General features: G+C 41.8%; 1 protein-coding gene across 13 annotated transcripts in view; it reads right to left on the minus strand.

The window, feature by feature from the left end:
- Window positions 1–27,731, minus strand: part of LOC124148647 (ack-related non-receptor tyrosine kinase-like) — a 177,738-nt gene that overhangs the window by 39,891 nt on the left and 110,116 nt on the right. For 12 of the 13 annotated variants that reach the window (XR_007220313.1, XM_048394069.1, XM_048394058.1 and 9 more), the window contains exon 3: window positions 635–838. Coding sequence is in view for 12 of the 13 variants with exons in the window: in XM_048394069.1 (XP_048250026.1) it covers window positions 635–838 (204 nt within the window). In the remaining variant the exon portion in view is untranslated. Of the gene's footprint in view, window positions 1–634; window positions 839–16,643; window positions 17,156–27,731 lie in introns of those variants that run through there. The other variant, XM_048394068.1, reaches the window with a different exon arrangement.

The following is a 27,731-nucleotide window of genomic DNA, read 5'->3' on the forward strand; positions in this document are numbered from 1 at the left end:
TGCCAATCATAATGATGATCATAATGCCAATCAATATGCCAATCATAATGATGATCATAATGCCAATCAATATGCCAATCATAATGATGATCATAATGCCAATCAATATGCCAATCATAATGATGATCATAATGCCAATCAATATGCCAATCATAATGACGATCATAATGGCAATCAATATGACAATCATAATGGCAATCAATATGACAATAAAAATGACAATCAATATGACAATTAAAATGACAATCAATATGACAATCAAAATGACAATCAAATGAGTGAGTTAGTGAGTTGGGTTTAATGCCGCTTTTAGCAGTATTCCAGTTAAATCGCGGTGTGTCAGCTTAATATGGGAGGAAAGCCCGAAGTGATGCAGGTCTCAGACGTTTACCACTTCAGACAATCAAATGACAATCAAAATGACAATCAATATGACAATAAATATGACAATCAAAATGACAATCAAAATGACAATAAAAATGACAATCAATATGACAATCAAAATGACAATCAAAATGACAATCAAAATGACAATCATAATGGCAATCATAATCATAATGACAATCCTGAAGATCGACATACACAACATATCTAGTGTAGAATACAAAATGTAGAATACTGAATCCCATTCTACCTTATCTCCGTCCTCTGTGGTCCACACACCCTGCTGCACGACCCCGAACTCCCCCTCCCCAAGGGTTTTGTTGACTGCTATTGACTCCTGGGGTATGATCTGTTTCCCTGGGGGGCGTATCACCGAGGTAGGGCGGGAGATTCTGTGTTCTGGAGGGGAGGGGCTGAGGGAGCGGCCAGGTCCATCGGACCCCCTCATTATTGCCTGAAATGCATAAAATACATTGTGAGATATGTGCATAAAAAACATAATTAAATGAACTGACATTTCAAAAATATATAATGCTTTATTCATTTCTGTCTGGAGCAGGCAAGCTGGTGGTCATTCAGATGTTGAGATGGAGATGACGCTGAAGCTTGAAGTGAAACCTTCAAGCATAGGTATGGCGCTGACTAACTTAGAATCATAATCTTGGCGAATCTCAGAGTCTTGTGGTACGCAAAGCAGATACTGAGCACGGACTAAGGCTGAATGGGTAACTCGGGTACTCGGGTTGGGTGGGTACTGAGTAAGACCCGGGTACCCACAGAACTACCCGGACCTGTGGTTAGTAAATTGATATATTGTTTAATGAGAAAAATTCATTGCTGCAACTCCATGGTTACCTACAAGTCGCTATAATGTTTGCATATCTTTCTGACTATACACATATTCCTTCTGACTTTAAGATGTTTTGAGTAAGGACAGCTACGGTCAACTTCAGTGTATGCATGACCAGATCGTTTTATAGATGTACCTTCATACTTTTTGCCAGGTGTCCAGTAAAACAAATCCTTATCAGATATTTTGTACCCAACTCTTGGTGCTACAGTGAGTACCCAGGAAGGGTCGGACAATGGGGGATCGGGTACCTGGGTAGTACATTTGGACTCGTCCCAGTCCCAGCCCCAGCCCCAGCCCCAGCACGGGCCCATAAAATGAGGGCTATAGAACTCCACAGATCTCGGTGACCGTTGAATGGCCTGGTCTACAAATAACACACTTACATATGTACTTATATTGCACAAACAATGATAACCCCAACCACACAAGGGCTAAAGCTCAAAGGAGAGAATTCTAAATTCTACTTCCACCAACTAATTCAGAGAGTGAGTGGGTTGTGTTTAAAGCCACATTCACCAGTATTTCTGTTAAATCAGTGAGTGAGTGAATGAGTGTTTTTTTCACCGCTTTAAGCAAGCTTCCGGCATTATCAGGTTACCACTTACATTTCAGAGTAAAGCGTATCTCGTCTCCCTATGGGGAGTGAGTGAGAATGGTTTTACGCAGCTTTTAGCAATATCCCAGCAATATCACGGCGGGGGACACCAGAAATGGGCTTCACACATTGTACCCATGTCGGGAATCGAACCCGGGTCTTCGGCGTGACGAGCAAACACTTTAACCACAAGGCTACCCGACCGCCCCTGTCGTCTCCCTATGGTTCTAAATTACCTCCCCACTCACAACAATAGACAGGCATGATATAAACTCATTTACTTGTTGGAATATGTATTATCCAGTTCTGACAAAAGCTTGTACAAATTTCCTGTTTCACACAAAATGTAGAAATTTTACCTTTCACAAAAAATGAAATTGTTCAACATTTATAACCAGGTTTGAATCTTTTATTACCCAAAGTACCCTGTATAATTTTACTCACACAATAGAAAATGCATCCAGTCCTTACAGACATCATATTATCAAACACCATCTTATATAATTACTCGATAAAGAAAGCATATATTATTCCTTTGACATAAAATAGGCCTTTTGTTGGAAAAAGAGCTTCAGAACTGATTCAAAGAATGTATTATCCTCAAATCCAGCAAAAGTCCAAAAACCGTAGCAGCCACATGCACAAAAGCATGTTCTGCTGACAAAGTTATCGCTGATGCATACGCCACCCTGGCAGATGCAAGTAAATTTATTCTCCCCACACAAAGTGACTACAATGAAGGTGCCTGTGTAGCCAGAGTGATCTGCGTTGTGCGTTGTGCGTTGTGGGAACCCAGTCTGACATTTAGGTGTTGGCCACAAAACACTAATCAAGCCGCCATCTGCTCCACACAGACATGTATCATGTCGTACCTGCAGACTTCCACATTGCGACCCCCCCCCCCCCCTCCTGGATAACATAACGAACATGTTGATTCACTGGATGTAGGGTGAATAGCAAGGAGGTTCTAAATACTTTGTTCTGACAGCTGTTGAATAAAAAAGTTTGTGTTAATTTCAGCTTGTATCAACAGAGGTCTATCGCCTCATGTCTGGATGATGTAACCAACATCGACGGGGCCAGTCTTGGCATGGCTATGCATATACATACACGAATAGTGTTAGTCTTGTCTATTGGATTTAATGTACTAAGTGCACTTTCCCACACTTTTTTAGAAACATTAATACGAAGCACAACAGAAACTGTGTCATATTTTGATGTGTTTTTATACCAAGGTTTAAAGAGCTGGTTTATGCAAGTAGTATCAGAGAGAGATCCCTGTAAAGGAGTGAGTTGGGTTTTAACATTGCTTTATATTAGGGCTGGGACGGGTAACTCGGGTACTTGGGGTGTGTGGGTACTGAGTTGGACCAGGGTACCCACAGGACCACCCGGACCCGTGGTTAGTCACGTGATTGTTTAATGGCAAAAAATATCTAAAACTCCATGGTTACACTACAAGTCACTAATGTTCATTTCTTTCTGACTATCCACGCATTCCTTTTGACTTTCATATGTCAGAACAAAGTTGAAACTTCAGTTAACTTCAGTGTATGCATGACCAGATTGTTTTATATGTGTATCTAATTACATTTTTGCCAGGGCTACAGTCAAACTATTTCCAATCAGACATTTTGTACCTGTTTCGTGAGACCTTCAGTAGGTACCTGGGTAGGGTCGGGAATAGGGGGATGGGTACCCAGGTAGTAAATTTGAACTCATTCCAGCCCTACTTTATATCACAGCGTGTTAGCTTCACATGGGAAGAAAGCCCAAAGTGATGCAGGTCTCAGACATTTACCACTTTGGGGAAACCCACGAGCACGGGTATGGTGCTTACAAACCTAGAAACATAATCGGAGCAAACCAGGATTCGAACCCACAACCATCGGTTCCTGGCGTGCCAAAGGGACACAACTCTGCACAGTGAATAGCGGCGCCTCAGCCGACTGGGCCACCTGTAGCCTCAGTAAAGCCCTGCACCAGACACCAGGTACAGTCGGTCACCTTGGGCTGTGCACAAAACCCCCATCGGTTGTATTGAGTCTCAGCTGGCATTTCAAGACATTACTGTTACCTTTACGTCGCAGTGTAAATGGTTCACAACTGTATGTAGATCATAAGAATACATGCCTTTCAATAGCTCGGCCCTGAGGCCTTTAATCCAGACTTGGTGTTATTGTCCCGATACATAGTCTACAGGGGTTGCACGGAACATCAGTCCCAAAATGTCTATTCAATGCATTTTAAAGGCATGAATATTCAATATATATTTTTAGGTCAGTTTGTTATTATTACGAGTTCAGGTATATTCATTTTGACTGATGGCAAGATTTCACAAGTTTTGGGTTACAATGTGAGTGTTCCATTGCAAGGCCCTGATGTGACACAATACCATACAAGTATACAAGAAATCATGGATAAAAGTGCAAACATTCCTCAAAGAACATCATTTTCTGAGGTTTGTACAAGACTTCTCAAGCAACATTTCATAGTTCCTATCCAGTATCCTTTCACGATCTCCAAAGCAGCGTTAAACCCAACTCATTCACTATCACAGTCTTACTATCAAGTCATATACATATCATCACAATGAATATAGTGTAACATGGATTTATTTTCTGTCTCAAATCATAGTCTTAATTCAAAGCATTACTAGGGGCGGTGGGGTAGCCTAGTGGTTAAAGCGCTCGCTCGTCACACCGAAGACCAAGGTTCGATTCCCAACATGGGTACAATGTGTGAAGCCCAGGGGTGTTCCCCGCTATGATATTGCTGGAATATTGCTAACAGGGGTGTAAAACCATGCTCACTCACTCACTCACTTACTCAACAAAGCATTACAGTATTTCCTTGATGAAACGCCAGGCCTGAAATAAACACCAGGTCTCGATCAAATACCAGGGTGCCGTTGTACAAAGCAACCTTAGCGCTACGATTGTCAAAAGTCTATGTTAAGGTATGGCAGTTACGATCACCTTAGCGCTAAGATCGGCACCCAGACCCTGATTTAACGCCAGGTTTTTTTTATGCACAGAATTCACCACGTTATTATCTTTGCAATTAAACCCAGAGTGAGTGAGTGAGTGAGTGAGTGAGTGAGTGAGTGAGTGAGTGAGTATGGTTTTATGCCGCTTTTACCAATATTCCATTAATATCACGGCAGGGGAGACCAAAAATGGGCTTCACACATTGTACCCATGTCGGGAATCGAACCCTGGTTTTTGGCATGACGAGCGAACGCTTTAACCACTAGGCTACCCGACCGCCGCATTAAACCTCGAGGGTAAGGAGTGTCTGAAAGAAACATACGCCCGGGCGTTTAATAGAGGAAATACAGTATTTCTATAAAATACAAGTAAATTGTTACAGTAAATAGAGTGTGTTACATATAAATCACTGCATGTTGCTGTTGGAGATATGAAAAAGTATGTTCTAGAAAGAAAAGGTATTATTGTGGTATCAGTGATATCTGAACAGCACCATGGCAACAGTCTGTGTGTTCTGACACACACTGCTATGACAGACAGATGTAAGGGCAATACCAGCAGTGATGAAGTGAATACCTGATCTGTCACAGTCAGCACTTTCCTGGCTGTGTCACGCCAAGTTGCACCTAGTATACTGTGAGAACTGGGTCAAGGTCAAGGTCAGAGAAAACCATCTATATATAGCATATGTATGAGCACTAATTTCCATCACTGAACTTAAGTATAACACAACCCCACTGGCTCAGCCTGGGGTGTGAATCAGAAATCTACCAAAACTGATCTTCCATAGATATGAAAATGGCCATTTTGGCCATCCAATTCACAACTGAGACATAATGGTTACTGCAGTAGCATAATCTGCTGCATGACAAACAAATGATTGTTGAAAACATTCCACAAACAACTTTGAAGAAAATCTCCAGTGAGTGAGTGAGTGAGTGAGTGAGTGAGTGAGTGAGTGAGTGAGTGAGTGAGTGAGTGAGTGAGTGAGTGTGGTTTTACGCCACTTTTAGCAATATTCCTGCAATATAACGGAGCGGGACACCAGAAATTGGCTTCACACATTGTATATATACCCATGTCGGGAATCGAACCCGGATCTTCCGGAGCGCTTTAACCACTTGGCTACCCGACCACCCTTTCTCCATGCAGCATTAACTAACATAGGCCTTATATTTAAAAAACAGCATAGTAGGGCCATCAAGAAGTGGCTTCACAAATTACCCTGTCAGTCATTGTGGGGCTTGTAAGGAGACAGCCATGCAATCTATGAAAACATGACACAGTTATATTTTTTCAAAGAAATTTTAGCATTATTTAGGGATTGGCCATTTGTCATAGGAGGGAGAGGCATGTAAAAATGGTATCAGCCAAATCTGACACAGGCCTAAGATCAATCCAATCCTCCTGGCTCACCCACCCCCACACCCATCCATACTAAATGACCAATGACCAGTCCCTCAGTCTATCTCCATATTCTTCAGTCAAATACTACCAGGCAACTGCTGAGTAAACAACTATCAAGGTACTCGACATGTCGGCAGACCTCCAAGTCTTTCTGAGTCAGGCTGTCATAGATTATAACACTAGCCCCAGTCAGGTCTGCACCCAGTGACACTGTCAAGGTGGGGAAGCCCTACCCTGACACCCAGTAACAAGGACAGCGTGTAAACATCTTTATTGACTAATCTGGGTCAGGCTGCTCCCATATTGATAGGTGCATGCCTGTCTTGAATTACATATCCTTCCTCTACACATCAACAACAAAACACTGTCATGTATTACTGCAGACAGCTGGTGAGACACTGCATCAAACTGTGTATGACATACTGTGTCAACAGCCATGACAAGGTGTCAATTTCATCTGTATGGAAATTGACGTATTTACATATAAACTGCTCTGTAATTTGAGAATCTGATGAACACACAAATAATAGCTGAGTGGTTGTATGGCATACTGTAGACTTGCACAAGTCTCTAATTAAAGTATTATTTGTTCAGTTCATAATTCCTAAATTATTAACAATAAGAACAAGTTGTAAGCCTATTAAAGGTGTCCTTAGATTATTTAGACTTGCTGATTATAAGGATAGAATGACCATACATCTCGGATTATCCTTCAGTAGAGACTAGGGGGCACGGGTGGCCCAGTTGTCTAAGGCGCCGCACAGTTACGTCCCTTGGGCACGCCAGTAACCTATGATTGTTGGTTCGAATCCCGGTTCGCCCCGATTATGTTTCTAGGTTTGTCAGCACCATACCTGTGCTCGTGGGTTTCAGCGAAGTGGTAAACGTCTGAGACCTGCATCACGTCGGGCTTTCCTCCCACATTAAGCTGACACGCCTCGATATAACTGGAATACTGTTAAAAGCTCACTCACTCAGTAGAGACTAGGGGCAAGGCTAGGTATACTGCTGTATTTGTTCATCATCCACAACCATACGTTGTAGTATTGTTACACCAACATGAGAACTGTACCGACATTTTGAAACGGTGCAATTTTGTACTGACTGCAATTACTTAACTCTCCTACTGAGAGTAATTAGCCTAATAAGTGGCTTATTAGCTCACCAGTACACTACTGGAGTAAATGAGGTCATTACTATGCAGTGTGTGGGATATTTACTCATTTTTTATCAAGCATCATTCAGAGTAATGAGGTCATACATTTCCTGCAAGTGTAGCTAACAGTAAAACTGTTCATATTCCGGTAGAGGTTACGATCCAGTTTGTTTCTTCACATTATGTACAACCATATAAACCAAATACCGTATTCGACGTAAAAAGCGCCAAGGGCGCTCTCAAAATTAGAAATAGGGGGCTCTTATTAGAATATTATTTTGGTGGAAAAAACAGAGTTGAAAGATAATTTTTGTGGTTTATGCTGATGGCCTGACTGTTTATAAACGACAGATATATTTTTCCAGAATTTAATTACCCATAATTAAGGGTGCATATAACACATGAGTGCGTATTATACACGAATAAATAAGTCTTGCGTACATTGATCAATCGGAAGGGGTGCTGATTGGGATTGTTCACCTGCAAATGTATTAGCAAATATTGCCGTGGGCGCTTATTAGAGCGGGGCGCTTATTATACTCAGAGCCCATGGTACCGCGACATTCATCGTATCGCGGCATTTGTGATTTCCGATAGTTCACGCGGGACACGCCTCTTAGCGGCTGTCTATTGATGCAAATCAGTAACCAGGAAGTGCTCACTTCGTAAACAATTTCAATTTCCTCAGAATGTTCCATCTGCTGTAAGTAAGGAGTTATTAATCCGTTGATACATATTTCTGGCATCTGTAATATTGCCTTACCCCCATCTATCAATGGCCAACGATATAACCCGCAGTTCCCCAAGTAAACTTTCTCTATCGACCTGAACTAGATCATCTGCATATTCATGGCGACTAATGAGGTAACGGAAGTTACGTAGTCCTCACATTTTCCCCTGCTCTGTGCCCAAAATCTATTGGGAGATCATAAGGGCCATAATGCCAAACTTAGAAATACGTTCTTCACTAGTAACCAAAAGATAAATACACACTTTGGGCATACTAGGAGTGCTTTTTATATATTTATTGTTGACTTTTAACATTTTTCCATTTTGTGACACAATAATTGTCATCCATCTTTTTTTAAACAATCTTAAAATATAATTTCTGATATTTTGATGTTGACTTATAAAAAAAAATTCTCTTACTTTTCGGTAAATATGCATTGAATACCTATTGCTGATAACACATTTAGAATTTTACTTGTGCTGTCTTTGCACTTGTCTGGACAAATCACTGATGTCTGGCATGATCATACCAAGTGGTTGGTAGAATTATGTCCTCTTTTTGTCCAATTCGGACCTCCATACACAACTTTTCACTGTACCGCGATACGATGGAGTTCTCTCCCTTGTTAAACTGAGCGCGAGGCCCGGCTTTTACTCGGAGCTACTGATGTAAATAATGAACTTTTATCAGTAAAATATGCATGTTTGATAACATGAATGATATCTGATACAGAGAACACGAATGAACATAAAGGTTAGTGAGTGCATTTTGTTCCGTTTAGCGTACATGACAAGTACCACGATACCCCGAGGTTGCAGGCTACATTAAATACGGTACCCTTAACTACTGGTCAGTTCTCTTAACAACTGGTCAGTTCTCTTAACTACTGGTCAGTTCTCTTAACAACTGGTCAGTTCTCTTAACAACTGGTCGGTTCTCTTAACAACTGGTCAGTTCCCTTAACAACTGGTCAGTTCCCTTAACTACTGGTCAGTTCCCTTAACTACTGGTCAGTTCCCCTAACTACTGGTCAGTTCTCTTAACAACTGGTCAGTTCTCTTAACAACTGGTCAGTTCTCTTAACAACTGGTCAGTTCTCTTAACAACTGGTCAGTTCCCTTAACTACTGGTCAGTTCTCTTAACTACTGGTCAGTTCCCTTAACAACTGGTCAGTTCCCTTAACTACCAGTCAGTTCCCTTAACTACTGGTCAGTTCCCTTAACTACTGGTCAGTTCTAAAGAGACTCTCCATCTCTCTGACACTGTGGGGATTCCATGTGATGACCATAAGTTCCCCGTTAGCACTCATGCTGATAAGAGTTGATTAAAACGAGTCACCGTATCCTGATGGCATGGATCATTGCTCATGCTATCAACCACTGGTTTGCCTGTCACAATTATCAGACTGAGACAGTAAACAACATGCACTCACGTCCCGTTCATCTGCCCAGTCAGATCACATGGGTTGAGTTATTGAATAATTTCCTGGCCACACATTACACACCACACAGCAGAACAATCACATGTAGCTAGGCTGTCTGTCAGGAAGTCCACTTCCTACTCTGACAATCAACAAAGCTGTGATATTATATCCAGGAATAAGATACTCCAAAATGAATAATCTCTACACATGCAATATACACAGTCTCAATACCAATTATCATATGAAATATAAAGTACAATTTTCTTATAGACAGGGCCAGTTCAGGGCAATATTGCAAACGATTTTGTTTTTTGTTTAGTTTTGTTAAATATTAAACCTAAGTGATTGGTCACAGTCACAGGCCTGTACTTGACACTCCCTTCATTTAGGCACAATACCAGCTACACCTCCTTAAAGAGACAATGCAAGAGTATGTGTCACCCTCCTTCTGAGACACCCTCCTGTACAGCACAATGCTAGTGACACCCTCCTGTAGAGCACAATGCTGGTGACACCCTCCTATAAAACACAATGCTGGTGACACCCTCCTATAGAACACAATGCTGGTGACACCCTCCTGTAGAGCACAATGCTAGTGACACCCTCCTATAGAACACAATGCTAGTGACACCCTCCTATAAAACACAATGCTAGTGACACCCTCCTATAAAACACAATGCTAGTGACACCCTCCTATAAAACACAATGCCAGTGACACCCTCCTATAGAGCACAATGCCAGTGACACCCTCCTATAGAACACAATGCTAGTGACACCCTCCTGTAGAGCACAATGCTAGTGACACCCTCCTATAAAACACAATGCCAGTGACACCCTCCTATTAAACACAATGCCAGTGACACCCTCCTATAAAACACAATGCCAGTGACACCCTCCTATAAAACACAATGCTAGTGACACCCTCGTATAAAACACAATGCCAGTGACACCCTCGTATAGAACACAATGCTAGTGACACCCTCTTATAAAACACAATGCCAGTGACACCCTGTTATAAAACACAATGCCAGTGACACCCTCGTATAGAACACAATGCTAGTGTCACCCTCCCATAGAACACAATGCTAGTAACACCCTCCCATAGAACACAATGCTAGTGACACCCTCCCAAAGAACACAATGCTAGTGACACCCTCCTATAGAAAACAATGCTAGTGACACCCTCCCATAGAACACAATGCTGGTGACACCCTCCCATAGAACACAATGCTAGTGACACCCTCCTATAGAAAACAATGCTAGTGACACCCTCCTATAGAGCACAATGCTAGTGACACCCTCCTGTAGAGCACAATGCTAGTGACACCCTCCTATAGAGCACAATGCTAGTGACACCCTCCTATAGAGCACAATGCTAGTGACACCCTCCTGTAGAGCACAATGCTAGTGACACCCTCCTGTAGAGCACAATGCTAGTGACACCCTCCTGTAGAGCACAATGCTAGTGACACCCTCCTGTAGAACACAATGCTAGTGACACCCTCCTATAGAACACAATGCCAGTGACACCCTCCTATAGAACACAATGCCAGTGACACCCTAATGTAGAGCACAACGCTAGTGTATGTGTCACCATCCTTCTGAGACACCCTCCTGTAGAGCACAATGCCAGTGACACCCTCCTATAGAACACAATGCTAGTGACACCCTCCTATAGAGCACAATGCTAGTGACACCCTCCTATAGAGCACGATGCTAGTGACACCCTCCTGTAGAGCACAATGCTAGTGACACCCTCCTGTAGAGCACAATGCTAGTGACACCCTCCTGTAGAGCACAATGCTAGTGACACCCTCCTGTAGAACACAATGCTAGTGACACCCTCCTATAGAACACAATGCCAGTGACACCCTCCTATAGAACACAATGCCAGTGACACCCTAATGTAGAGCACAATGCTAGTGTATGTGTCACCATCCTTCTGAGACACCCTCCTGTAGAGCACAATGCCAGTGACACCCTCCTATAGAACACAATGCTAGTGTCACCCTCCTATAGAACACAATGCCAGTGACACCCTCCTATAGAACACAATGCTAGTGACACCCTCCAAAAGAACACAATGCCAGTGACACCCTCCTATAGAACACAATGCCAGTGACACCCTCCTATAGAACACAATGCTAGTGACACCCTTCTATAGAACACAATGCTAGTGACACCCTCCTATAGAACACAATGCTAGTGACACCCTCCTATAGAACACAATGCCAGTGACACCCTCCTATAGAACACAATGCTAGTGACACCCTCCTATAGAACACAATGCTAGTGACACCCTCCTATAGAACACAATGCTAGTGACACCCTCCTATAGAACACAATGCCAGTGACACCCTCCTATAGATCACAATGCCAGTGACACCCTCCTATAGAACGCAATGCTAGTGACACCCTCCCATAGAACACAATGCTAGTGACACCCTCCTATAGATCACAATGCCAGTGACACCCTCCTATAGAACACAATGCTAGTGACACCCTTCCATAGAACACAATGCCAGTGACACCCTCCTATAGAACACAATGCCAGTGACACCCTCCTATAGAACACAATGCTAGTGACACCCTCCCATAGATCACAATGCTAGTGACACCCTCCTATAGAACACAATGCCAGTGACACCCTCCTATAGAACACAATGCTAGTGACACCCTCCTATAGAACACAATGCTAGTGACACCCTCCTATAGAACACAATGCTAGTGTCACCCTCCTATAGAACACAATGCTAGTGACACCCTCCTATAGAACACAATGCTAGTGACACCCTCCTATAGAACACAATGCTAGTGTCACCCTCCTATAGAACAATGCTAGTGACACCCTCCTATAGAACATAATGCTAGTGTCACCCTCCTATAGAACAATGCTAGTGACACCCTCCTATAGAACACAATGCTAGTGTCACCCTCCTATAGAACAATGCTAGTGACACCCTCCTATAGAACACAATGCTGGTGACAACCTCCTATAGAACACAATGCTGGTGACACCCTCCCATAGAACACAATGCTAGAGACACCCTCCTATAGAAAACAATGCTAGTGACACCCTCCTATAGAACACAATGCTAGTGTCACCCTCCTATAGAACACAATGCCAGTGACACCCTCGTATAAAACACAATGCCAGTGACACCCTCCCATAGAACACAATGCCAGTGACACCCTTGTATAAAACACAATGCCAGTGACACCCTCCCATAGAACACAATGCTAGTGACACCCTCCCATAGAACACAATGCTAGTGACACCCTCCTATAAAACACAAAGCTAGTGACACCCTCCTATAGAACATGATGCCAGTGACACCCTCCCATAGAAAACAATGCTAGTGACACCCTCCCATAGAACACAATGCTAGTGACACCCTCCTACAGAACACAATGCTAGTGACCCCCTCCTACAGAACACAATGCTAGTGACACCCTCCTATAGAACACAATGCTAGTGACACCCTTCCATAGGAAAAACATTCTTGTGACACCCTCCAAAAGAACACAATGCTAGTGACACCCTCCTATAGAACATAATGCCAGTGACACCCTCCCATAGAAAACAATGCTAGTGACACCCTCCCATAGAACACAATGCTAGTGACTCCCTCCTACAGAACACAATGCTAGTGACCCCCTCCTAAAGAACACAATGCTAGTGACACCCTCCTACAGAACACAATGCTAGTGACACCCTTCCATAGGAAAAACATTCTTGTGACACCCTCCTATAGAACACAATGCTAATGTCACCCTCCTATAGAACACAATGCTAATGTCACCCTCCTATAGAACACAATGCTAGTGACACCCTTCCATAGGAAAAACATTCTTGTGACACCCTCCTATAGAACACAATGCTAATGTCACCCTCCTATAGAACACAATGCTAATGTCACCCTCCTATAGAACACAATGCTAATGTCACCCTCCTATAGAACACAATGCTAGTGACACCCTCCTATAGAACACAATGCTAGTGACACCCTCCTATAGAACACAATGCTAATGTCACCGTCCTATAGAACACAATGCTAGTGACACCCTCCTATAGAACACAATGCTAGTGTCACCCTCCCATAGAACACAATGCTAGTGTCACCCTCCTACAGAACACAATGCTAGTGTTACCCTCCCATAGGAAAAACATTCTTGTGACACCATCCATTATAACAGTGTTAGCTCCAAACTCCTGTATAAGACAACACAAATGCTTGTAGATCGTGGGATCACATTGAGGACAAGCCCTGGATATACACTAACATATCTGGTGTGATCTGGAGCCTGTGATGTGTTGTAAGCTGATCCCGAGCGTGTGAAGTGGAGGAAACAGGGACTTCCTGAACCAAGCCCCGGCCCACACGTCATCAGGGAATCTGTTTGCTGTGGTCAGGGAATGTTGCAATCATATAAATAGTCAATATTTGTGGACACAAACCAAATGAAATAAAAACATGGTCGATCATGGGATATTAATAATAAAGGACTCCTTTTCAAATATTTGAATAACTTAATAATACCGGTTCATTGATTCACAATCTGGACTTGCTCAATATTTTCTTTCCAGCAAAATACATAAAGGCAAGCTGGAGAAGAGATCAGTACATACTGTTTTATCTCAAACTTATTGTCACAGTTGATGATGATGATGATGATGATGATATTGATTAATGAATACACATTTGAATTCTATAATGCATTAAATCCTACTCAACCTGACTGAATTACCCCTTCTTCGAATATGACAATCCAATAAACTACAAACCCATGTCCTATAATTGTGCTACACTTGACACCAACACATACATCAAAGCTGACACCCTGTCAGTTGGTAAGTAAAACTAACTCCTGCCATTAATCTTGTCACAGTTTGACCTAATTTTAAAAGGGGTAAGAAAGTCAAATTCATAACTCATCTCCAGAAATTATGAATAAATTATTAGCGCCACATGAACGGAAACTGAAAGAAGCATTCAAAAGCAAAGAAACGGTTGCAATAAAAAACAAACATCACTTAAACCAGCAGATAGAACGCCAGTGGGCAATGTATTATAAATGATACATTAATCTCGTGGATGCAGTTATAGGGCCAGTTCACTCTAACAGAAAAATCTCATGTCACTCTTTACATTCTTTAGCCAAATATTTTCTTGTTTTCCTTTGTTTGGGAGAACAAGGAACATTATATAAGGCAGGGGACACACTGGAGGTGACAGGCTCAGTCTACAACTGAACCTGCTGAATAAAAACATCAGTTCCAAATTTCATGTAACAGTTAATACATTCATGGAGTGTTAATGTGTTAGAGAAGTCCTGGTGTGACACATCTTCTATGAACATTTTATTATGGACATTGATGTCACAGATGTTTCTGCCATACTAAAATACCAGCGCTTCTACTCCCTCAGATATCAGGGTCTGATGGATCAAGTCTTAAAGGGCTATGGACTACTGAATACAGGGTGTAAATCACACCGCACCGTTCATGAAAACAGGAATTGCCTAGCAATTGGGAATATAGAAACTACTCGGGTCAAGACAGAGAGGTGGCCATGTTGAATGTGACGTATCCATGGTGATAAATTTATATCACTATAAACATAAATATATCCAAATACTGCACTTTCTCTAAAACATACTCTACTTAATACATAATATGCATAAACTACCAGTATAAAATACAGTTACCACACACCAGATATGTCCAATCTTATCGATCAGAGTTTCACTCCCACATGACCAGGATATCAATGACATACCAGTAAAATAAACTTAAAATATTATGATGGACTTTTTGTTTTTCATTTTCAGTATTTTTTACCTCAAAATACTTGACAAGCAGCTAATCATTTATATGTTTCATTATGTCAATATCAACTATATGGATCAGAAATCAGAAAAATATGGATCAGAAATAAATAGGTCAATATCACAATCAGACAAAATTGGACAAAATATATTTCCTTGTCTATGCATTCCAAACCAACAGGTTAAGGGGGATAATAAAGAAAACTTTCCCTAAAAACATCACGACAAAACATTTCAAAATACATGGGCATGACAAAATCTTAACTGAATGACAGACGGTAATAAAAATGAGGCAGATATTCTACAAACTCAACGCAGAGTTGGCAAGACTATCACCTAAAATCATAAATCCGGTGTGCAACCTTTGAGTGTTCTTGACCAGGGAAATCTGTTTACTTGTGAACTACATCATGTTTAACAAATTCCTAACTGCCAGCTCACCGAGCAAACATCACAATGAAAATTTTGACCATGACTGATACAACTGCCATTTTCAACAGCTAGAAATCAGAAATGGAACGTCAAAATAACATCTACATCACTGAAATCACCTACATCATCAGCATCACAAATTAAAGAGCAAAGCATCGTATAATTCATTAATTAATTTAGAAACAATCCAAACCAAATTCCCCATCGTGTATTTCAAGTGGGTCTGCTCTCCACACCGCGTCAGGACATGACAGTATTGACTAGCCTATCAGTTACATAGAAACACACATGCTTCCGTTTCATCATACCCTAGCATTAATCAGGACAAGCATGTAAGCAGGGGGACGATGATTCACTCCGTTCAAACACATGACCAAAATTCCGGATTGGAGCTGACAATGTTATCAAATACCAACTTACGCATGTAACTAGCTTTGAGCCCATGTTATCCAACAGAAATGAAACTGGTAGAAATTTCCATAGACATAGTGAATGAGAAAAACAGCCTGTCCATGAGTTAGAAGTCTTCTCCCACAAAAGCAAAAGCTGACTGGCCTCTGTGTAAACATTGACTTGTGTGAGAAAGGAAATAAAAAAACAGGTAGCCACCATGCTTGAATGACAGGTTGCATCCTAGCAGACTGAGGGACACACAAACAAACCCTAATATGGTATATTTGAAGAAATCGGGGAGGAATTTGCACAGGTCTCCACCTGAATATTGGCCGTTATGTTAAATATGTAATGGGGAACTAAGAAGTCTCCCTTTAAAAGCCATGTGGGGAGTTCACAAACAAAAGACTAAGGCAGCAAGCTTGGTTAAACCAATGTTAATCTACCAACCCGTTTTATGAAGTTCATAATCGCAGATTAGGTAATCCAAACACAGTTCAGCTAATCCAGTCCGTCCTGATGCGCGAGGACCCCAACATCACCATTAGGAAGCAACAGCCAGAATGCCTGCCATTGTAACTTCACAACTGCTATCAAACGACCTTCACCTCTGAATAAATCATTACTCGTCTAGAGTGACAGAAGGTTGCGATGCTTTCAGCCGATCCCTCTATCTCGTTATGACGTCACGGTCCTTACTTCATCCACTGTGAAATTTAACATAGTTTGGCCAAGTGACAAACAAGGGCTCCGCTTGACTTGCTACAGCCATGCTAGCTACGGAGTCCCCCTCACAATAATGCTTGGAATGACACGGTGCTGGCTCAAGCTTTAACCTGTGGATTTGACACAGGGATTTCCTTTATGATTCACTGGACTCACTGATTAGCCTGGGGTTATATCTAGGCTGTCCACACCACCAGGATCTAAACAAGGCTAGCCTGATGCCTAAAACCTCCGACCTCTCCCTTCAATCTGCCCTGCATTTATCCAAGTTGTGCTAATTTCCAGTGCTCATAAATCAACACCGACTGCTGCAATCAATGAGCTCATAAAATATCAGCAGTACTTCATTCCTAACACTGGACAAAAGAGTCTATGGCTGTGACATTAGACAATTCACAAATATGTTGCTAGTCACTGAGCTTACATAAATTATCAGCAGTACTTGTCTTAACACTGGAGAAAAAACTATGTCTGCAACATAAATTAATTCACAAATGCACCCTTTGGTATCAACAAGACCCTTCTTGAATTGGCCCCAGTTTAAAATCTACAATAACCAAACACAAACTGCAACACAGTGAAAAGGCTGAACCTGATAAGGCATTATTCAAATATTAGCAAGCCCTGATGGAGTTAAATATCTAAAAACCAATATTCTACAGATGTATTAATTTTAGGGGGGTTAATTGTACTTAAGAAGAGGAGGCTTGAGACCAGTGTGTATAGCTACAGCAAATATGTAAGCTGGATGTGACATCACTGAGGAATGGGGTTAAAGTGGAAAATTTAACATGGACAACTGAATTCCAGCACGTCTCTTTCAAACTTTGTAAGGGGCAAAACCAAACTCTAACAAGGAAAAGTGTATCGCCAGTTATCAGAGTCGAGTTCTCACTATCCTGGCCTTCCTGGAGGGCTTTATAAATAGAAGGGGGCGATTCAGTGAAATACAAAACCGCTGCCGAGCTCCCTTATCATAATGTACCAGACCAGGTTTTTTGTTCAATGCACAAGCAGCAAAAAGGTGCTTTGACAGAGCCTTATTTGACTCAGCCAGAGGCATTCAAACGTCTTGAACATAACGCTGCATGTGTCCTATCTTAGTGACTGATGTCAGTGTAACTGCAGATATCTGCTTCAATATGCCCTCTCTACCATGATAAGAAATGCCCAGTACTGCTTATTTAGAAGTTGTGTCAGACGTAATGGTTGAATATCTTAGAAAGATACGTGTGTTTGAATCTGCTGTACTGTGATAAGACTTGCTGCCCTTAAATTCATCTCAGCCACTTTGCAGTTAATATAGTTATCCGGAAGTGGTTTCCTACCCAGTACATGTCTCCCTCTGATGTATTGAGGACTCTGAGAGACTGTATATGCCTCCCTCTTATGTATTGAGGGCTCTGAGAGGCAGTATATGCCTCCCTCTGATGTATTGAGGGCTCTGAGAGACTGTATATGCCTCCCTCTGATGTATTGAGGGCTCTGAGAGGCAGTATATGTCTCCCTCTGATGTATTGAGGGCTCTGAGAGGCGGTATATGCTTCCCTCTGATGTATTGAGGGCTCTGAGAGGCTGTATATGCCTCCCTCTGATGTATTGAGGGCTCTGAGAGGCAGTATATGCTTCCCTCTGATGTATTGAGGGCTCTGAGAGGCAGTATATGCCTCCCTCTGATGTATTGAGGGCTCTGAAAGGCTGTATATGCCTCCCTCTGATGTATTGAGGGCTCTGAGAGGCAGTATATGCCTCCCTCTGATGTATTGAGGGCTCTGAGAGGCAGTATATGTCTCCCTCTGATGTATTGAGGGCTCTGAGAGGCTGTATATGCCTCCCTCTGATGTATTGAGGGCTCTGAGAGGCAGTACATGTCTCCCTCTGATGTATTGAGGGCTCTGAGAGGCAGTATATGTCTCCCTCTGATGTATTGAGGGCTCTGAGAGGCAGTATATGCCTCCCTCTGATGTATTGAGGGCTCTGAGAGGCTGTATATGCCTCCCTCTGATGTATTGAGGGCTCTGAGAGGCAGTACATGTCTCCCTCTGATGTATTGAGGGCTCTGAAAGGCTGTATATGCCTCCCTCTGATGTATTGAGGGCTCTGTGAGGCTGTATATGCCTCCCTCTGATGTATTGAGGGCTCTGAGAGGCTGTATATGCCTCCCTCTGATGTATTGAGGGCTCTGAGAGGCAGTATATGCCTCCCTCTGATGTATTGAGGGCTCTGAGAGGCAGTATATGTCTCCCTCTGATGTATTGAGGGCTATGTGAGGCTGTACATGATTCTCCCTGATGTATTGAGGGCTCTGAGAGGCTGTATATGTCTCCCTCTGATGTATTGAGGGCTCTGAGAGGCAGTATATGCCTCCCTCTGATGTATTGAGGGCTCTGAGAGGCAGTATATGTCTCCCTCTGATGTATTGAGGGCTATGTGAGGCTGTACATGATTCTCCCTGATGTATTGAGGGCTCTGAGAGGCTGTATATGCCTCCCTCTGATGTATTGAGGGCTCTGAGAGGCAGTATATGCCTCCCTCTGATGTATTGAGGGCTCTGCAAGGCTGTATATGTCTCCCTCTGATGTATTGAGGGCTCTGAGAGGCTGTATATGCCTCCCTCTGATGTATTAAGGCCTCTGAGAGGCAGTATATGCTTCCCTCTGATGTATTGAGGGCTCTGAGAGGCAGTATATGCCTCCCTCTGATGTATTGAGGGCTCTGCAAGGCTGTATATGTCTCCCTCTGATGTATTGAGGGCTCTGAGAGGCAGTATATGTCCCCCTCTGATGTATTAAGGGCTCTGAGAGGCAGTACATGTCTCCCTCTGATGTATTGAGGGCTCTGAGAGGCAGTATATGCTTCCCTCTGATGTATTGAGGGCTATGTGAGGCTGTACATTATTCTCCCTGATGTATTGAGGGCTCTGAGAGGCAGTATATGCCTCCCTCTGATTTATTAAGGGCTCTGAGAGGCAGTACATGTCTCCCTCTGATGTATTGAGGGCTCTGAGAGGCAGTATATGCCTCCCTCTGATCTATTAAGGGCTCTGAGAGGCAGTATATGTCCCCCTCTGATGTATTAAGGGCTCTGAGAGGCAGTATATGCTTCCCTCTGATGTATTGAGGGCTCTGAAAGGCTGTATATGCCTCCCTCTGATGTATTGAGGGCTCTGAGAGGCTGTATATGCTTCCCTCTGATGTATTGAGGGCTCTGAGAGGCAGTATATGCCTCCCTCTGATGTATTGATGGCTCTGAGAGGCTGTATATCCTTCCCTCTGATGTATTGAGGGCTTTGTGAGGCTGTATATGCCTCACTCTGATGTATTGAGGGCTATGTGAGGCAGTATATGCCTCCCTCTGATGTATTGAGGGCTCTGAGAGGCAGTATATGCCTCCCTCTGATGTATTGAGGGCTTTGTGAGGCTGTATATGCCTCACTCTGATGTATTGAGGGCTTTGTGAGGCAGTATATGCCTCCCTCTGATGTATTGAGGGCTCTGAAAGGCTGTACATGACTCTCCCTAATGTATGGTTTGTCTGTTTGTTTTGATTGTTGTTTAACGCCGCATTCATCAACATTCCAGCCATACGACGGAAGTCTGTTAATAATCAAGCCAGACAATCCAGTGATTGACATCATGAGCATCGATCTTCGTAATTAGGATATGATGACATGCATCAACCAAGTCAGCGAGCCTGACCACCCGATCCCATTAGTCCTCTCTTACGACAAGCAAGAGTTGCGAAAGACCATTTCTTACCTGGATCTCCACGGGTTTTCTGATGTATTGAGGGCACAGGTCAATGACTGTCCCTGTGTACATCAAACCTGCCCACGTGGTATCCAAATGAAGGATGTGGTATGGACTGTATATATCATCATCATCATCATCATCATCATCACTGATAGAAATACACTACTTCAGGGTGTATAAATAGTTGACAAAATGGAGGAATTCATATTAGAGGCAAAATCTACCTACTATGGTTGTAACAATTTCCACATTTGTCTTCAAACTTGGAAGAAAAACAAACTGTAAACATGTGTAACTAATATTTTTATTGTCTTGTCAACCTGGGAGTAAAGATCATATTCTACAGCCACAGTCAGTTCACAATGGAATCAAACCATGAGTCTCATCTATGAATATCAATGCCTGTGTATGACATTAATACTATGATCTCATATTTCTTAACTCTCTCACGAGAAGGTGTTGCTCCACTAAGAGTCAGACACCATGATCCTGTCAATACTACAGAGGAATGGTGTGCCATCAACCAAAAATGTTTTAATTAAAATGTAATATCAAAATCCTTTCACAGTTTCCTGTTTCCCTCCCTATGTATTGTTAAAACCAACATACCTGACGCTGAGAATATCCATGAAATATTGATTCACCAAGGTAACAATGATTCAAGGTCACAGAATGATTCTCTTTATCCACGAACAAAAAAGCTTCAACTCAGTGACCCAATGATCTATTTTTCCAAACAAGGACACATTCAAACAAAAGTTCTGCCCTTAACTTTTTCACAAAGTCTTTTCCAAATATTCTCTCACTCCCCTGACCTGGGTAAGCCATGTTTCAGTAATCGGCACAGTGTGACTCTGCAAATATTTTGGTTTCGAAATTTGCTAATTCATGAGGGTGTTTCTCTTTCGAATAAACAAGAGAGTCTGTGGGCGCAAGCGGAAGAGGCAACATTTCTCTGTCTTGGACTGTCCTCCGCCACTCAGTACCACCCTACCGTGGCACTATACCATCAGGCGTATCGGTCGTGTGCCAACACAGAGTTTTCAGTTTTGGGGACAGGGTCTGTGTGATCGGTGAGAAAACTCAGGCACCGCGCAGGGAAGCAGGAAGTTAACAGGGGATGAAATATGACACCTGTTGTCACTTTGAAAAATTAACGTGAAACTTCATTTGTAATTAGGTCCATGCAAATATATTAGGTATGAGGTGTAAGAATTAGGGCCATTTATTTACCTTGCTTGTTTTGACATGTCACCTTTTAAACTTTTTTTTTCTTTTTTCTTTTTAAGAAGAATTGGTTTCTTGCTCTTGTTTGATGTTTACCTATGTTTTTTTTTACTTCTTTTTATGACTGTGAGGGAGAGTGAGAGAGAGGGAGAGAGAGAGAGAGAGAGAGAGAGAGAGAGAGAGAGAGAGAGAGAAAGAGAGAGAGAGAGAGAGAGAATTGGGATTAGAAAGGTGGTTTAATTGATTAACTGATCAGGTGGTTAGGCTCCATAATCACTGATATCAATCACTGGATTGTCTGATTCAGACTCTATTATAATCAGCCCACCGAACATTTGTTAATTCAAAGATTATTTTTTGAAAGTTAAAAATTTAACAAAGCCAAAAATCAGGTCAAGACCATTCATCACAAAACCATCTATGTTGATATTCATGTTATAAATTTATGCTGTCAAATCATTTTTGTAATATTTTAAACATTTTCACGAAGATAACTTCTGAAATTTCCAGACCATTTGAACAAACTCATAACCAAATAAAACCCAAATTAGCATGCAAACATATTTCATCCCCAATCTTTAATTGCCACAGAACACTAAAATTAATCCACGACAAAGGAATTATCATTCCATTCAAACTCAACAAAATCTAATCGAATGGATTTCCTGCTCAGTGAGGTTTTAAACAATTGTCTGTCCGAGACTGTAAATGCTCAAATTGCTGTCCGTTGCTCCTGATTCCCTCGAGGACTCCATGACTAATGGTAATTGCAAATCAATAATTTTTCTGTTTCCATGGTTACCTCAAAAATGAATGCAAATGTAACAAAACATCAGACATCATGAAAGATATCATGATACAGACATTGTGGCGTAATAGTTGAATCAGAAGAAATAGGATCCACAAAACTGGCATATATTTTCAATCCACAAATAACAGTGGTGATAAATTACATCTATAGAGCAGACAGAGTTACTTCCCTTACACTGTTCAGTTGAACGGGTCAGACATGCACAATGTTGACAAGCACATTATATCAATTCACCTTAAATTTACATGTTACTGGGTATTATAGTGCTCATTATCATGCTCTTTGATAAAATAGATCACAATTATTTTCTATTTTCAGGAACACTCCTACAGCATAACTATATCTTTATAAAAGAACCTATAGTCCCAAACAACATTCCTCATCCATTACTGACAAAAGCCAAGATTACTTGGGTCAGTTACCGAATGTCTACTTTATCCCACAGACCTAGAAGTTCTTGTTTGATTTTGAGTTAAAAAAAGATTGAAAGAGCACTCACATGATCAATTTACATAAATGAATACGTTTTGTCATACACAAAATATTACATCCAATATGTACACAAACTGATAGTGGACGCCAATAAGTCCTGTCGGATGCAAAACACGGCTGTTTGAATCAATAAATTTGTCAAAGTTGTAGATAGTAAACTCAATGTTACATATCGCGGACATTTCTCTAATGCTGGTAAGAATAACACTCAAAGTTCAGGTGTCAATGGGTGATTTTCTTCAAACTAACATTAAACTGATATTGAAATCTCCATCTATATAAGGCCCAAGGCTTTTGAGCTCGTGCACTGATGTGACTCCAAAATATTTCGTGGAAATCAAGTGAAGGCCTTATGGACCACCACATTGTCCCCTGGAATAGATAGACCCCATTAACTATCCTGAATTGACAACCACTATGCAATTAATGGGTGAGTGAATATTGTTTTATGCCACAGTCAACAATATTCCAGACACGTCACAGTGATGTGTAAATAATCTGAACAACAAAAAACACGAAAAACAATCCCCTCCGTCATGATGCGATGACATCAAATCATTCAAGACAAAAGCAGAACCACTCTCTCCAACTGAGAACCTTGAACCTCCAGCAACGTCTCAACAGAACACAGCAGGCCTTGTGCATTTGTTTGTTTGTTTGTTGTCATGAGTCAGCAATACTCCACCTGAATCATGTCAGCCTGTATCTAGGCCAGACAAACCAGTGGTTGATATTATGACCAACATCTCATATTGTTGTGGTACAATAATACTCAGTCAACCCTGACCCTAAGTCTAACCAGCCAATCCAATCGAGTCCTCTCTCTATGGCCAGCAATAGGGTGCTGGCGACGTATTCTGAACCCGGGGGGCTTTCAATGAACAATGAGACCACACAGTGAACATAAATATCATGATGAACAATACTACAGCGGCTTACAGAACCTGTCATCATCAGAAACCACTTAGCCTGACCTCGGTTCATAATTATTTTCCGAAATCATCCCGTGAAGATCGGGGATATAGGTCTTCAGCAACCCATGCTTGCCGTAAAAGGCGACTATGCTTGTCGTAAAAGGCGACAAACGGGATCGGGTGGTCAGGCTCGCTGACTTGGTTGATGCATGTCATCGATCCCAATTGCGTGGATCGATGCTCATGATGTCAATCACTGGATTGTCTGGTCCAGACTCGATTATTTACAGACCACCATCATATAGCTGGAATATTGCTGAGTGCGGCGTTAAACAACAAACCAACCAACCAACCAAAATCATCCAGACAAATGTTAAATGGTACTCAACATGATAATCTATAATCTTATATATCTGGGTATAGTGTTCAATCAATTCCCTTACGAGAGAAGATGTTATTTTTTATATCCCAAAGATGACCATGTATTGAAAATGTGTGTATTCCTTCCAAAACATATTGACGATTATGTGAAAAAACAACAACAACAACAAAAAATAATATATAGCTTCACTAAAATGTTGCAGACTCTTGTAAGATTGTATTTCTTCACCATACAACAGTAGTTTCCCCTTACTTGTCACATAAACTGTGGGAATGGATTCGATCTTCACAGAGCTTCTAATGCTAAATTGTGATAATTATTATCTGTTTACCTGTTTATGGGACAGGTCACACCATACCACACTTTGCAGGTACCACACACCACACTATCCTGTGACTCACATACACTAAAGCATGGGGACAGGTCACACCATACCACACTTTGCAGGTGCCACACACCACACTATCCTGTGACTCACATACACTAAACCATGGGGACAGGTCACACCATACCACACTTTGCAGGTGCCACACACCACACTATCCTGTGACTCACATACACTAAACCATGGGGACAGGTCACACCATACCACACTTTGCAGGTGCCGCACACCACACTATCCTGTGACTCACATACACTAAACCATGGGGACAGGTCACACCATACCACACTTTGCAGGTACCACACACCACACTATCCTGTGACTCACATACACTAAACCATGGGGACAGGTCACACCATACCACACTTTGCAGGTGCCACACACCACACTATCCTGTGACTCACATACACTAAACCATGGGGACAGGTCACACCATACCACACTTTGCAGGTGCCACACACCACACTATCCTGTGACTCACATACACTAAACCATGGGGACAGGACACACCATACCACACTTTGCAGGTGCCGCACACCACACTATCCTGTGACTCACATACACTAAACCATGGGGACAGGTCACACCATACCACACTTTGCAGGTACCACACACCACACTATCCTGTGACTCACATACACTAAACCATGGGGACAGGTCACACCATACCACACTTTGCAGGTGCCACACACCACACTATCCTGTGACTCACATACACTAAACCATGGGGACAGGTCACACCATACCACACTTTGCAGGTGCCACACACCACACTATCCTGTGACTCACATACACTAAACCATGGGGACAGGTCACACCATACCACACTTTGCAGGTGCCGCACACCACACTATCCTGTGACTCACATACACTAAACCATGGGGACAGGTCACACCATACCACACTTTGCAGGTACCACACACCACACTATCCTGTGACTCACATACACTAAACCATGGGGACAGGTCACACCATACCACACTTTGCAGGTGCCACACACCACACTATCCTGTGACTCACATACACTAAACCATGGGGACAGGTCACCATTTACTTGCATGGAATGTGTGCACAATCTCATGAATATATCATTGTACCAGGTTGTGGTATTCAGTTAGTCATATCAGATAAGGTGTAAATTCTATTTATTGTACAATTATTTATTGTTTATTTGTTTGTTAATTTACTATATCCTCAGGCGGCCAGAATTTGCTCGGATCTGAGCAGAGATTGTGGAGTTTCAATTTACAAAATTACATTCCATTAACAGGCTCAGTGCTGGTCCTTACGTAGCCTTGCTCCAAGGCTGTACTGAAAGAAAGTCTATGGATGTGTAGTAATTCCATCCTCCTATTAGATATAATAGCAAGTCTAGATATGTGGACGGTACTAAGGACGCCAGTCTCTTAAAGGGACACATTATTCTTAAAATTTACATAATCTAGAAATTACGATTTAAACTAATAATTATTGCCTTAGAGACTTGTGCAAGTCTAGTCCTGATGTGGAAAGGGTTGGGGAGGATTCATCTTGAAGACAGATAACAGAGATCATATTACTAAGCAAAAACCACTGTGCAACAAGTTATATAGATAATGTCATACTCTGAAATCTTCAACAAATTTGGTGGCATGAAATTAATTGAGTTAACAAGACAATCCAGTGATCGATATTATGTTTTGGTTTGGTTTGATTTGTTATTTAACGCCGTACTCAGCAATATTCCAGCTATATGACGGCGGTCTGTAAATAATCGAGTCTGGTCCAGACAATCCAGTGATTGACATCATGAGCATCGATCCACGCAATTGGGATCGATGACATGCATCAACCAAGTCAGCGAGCCTGACCACCCGATCCCGTTAGTCGCCTCTTACAACAAGCATTTTTACGGCAAGTATGGGTTGCTGAAGATCTATTCTACCCCGGATCTTCACGGGTCGATCGATATTATGAGCTACATCCCACACCATCAGGATACGATGAGAGGCAATCGATCTCCCTGGACAACATGTATAGGTTGCTGGGATGTCCTTTTGTTATTCAGGTCGACACAGGGCCTGGACACAACGACTTGTGAAAAGATACATGTTTTGTTACTGAAATAATTTCTCAACAAACTTTATTCCAAACTGTAAGGAACCTAAACCTAAATCTTGATGTACAATAATTTGCAACCATAATAACATATTAAACCATACCACAACTTCTTCATTATTTTGTAGAAAAAATAGTCTTTAGAGCAACAAAAACATTGACATCCATCAAAAGCTACTCAATAAAATTATTTATCTTTATATATCTCTGAAAATAATACCAAACAACATAAATTGTTGTTATTATTGCTTAAATTGTCTTTTTCTGTATTTCTAGGGTCAAAATCTTCCCGAATATTCCTCTTTAAGTTTGATGACTCATACTCAGTTAAACTTCAGCTGCACAAGAATAGCCCTTACTTTATCTTAAAATATTTCTGCATAACCAAAACAGGAAATCCCTTTCTAAGCAAGTTGTAAACATCTCTACATATGTTCCTCGTATTAATATTTTACCTTTTCCATCCGCCTTACAATGATAGAATCAGTTCAATAGCTTTGAAGATGACCTCATTACTTAGTTCCTACAACCAGGCCTGGGGGAATCTCACGTACAATGCCAATCTAGCGTGTGAAAGCTCGGACCCCTTGGGTCATCCTTATATCAGATGAAGATGATAACCTGAAGCAAATATACTATCCCATTGTTCCGAATCATATGAGTTCGAGTTCAAAATATGAAAAAATATATTTTTAACCAGATCCACTTTAGATATGATTCATAACATAAAGTTCTGACAAGGCAGATATTGTGGA

This window comes from Haliotis rufescens, unplaced genomic scaffold (genome assembly GCF_023055435.1).
Source record: "Haliotis rufescens isolate VD_foot unplaced genomic scaffold, xgHalRufe1.0.p SCAF_13, whole genome shotgun sequence".
NCBI lineage: Eukaryota > Metazoa > Mollusca > Gastropoda > Lepetellida > Haliotidae > Haliotis > Haliotis rufescens.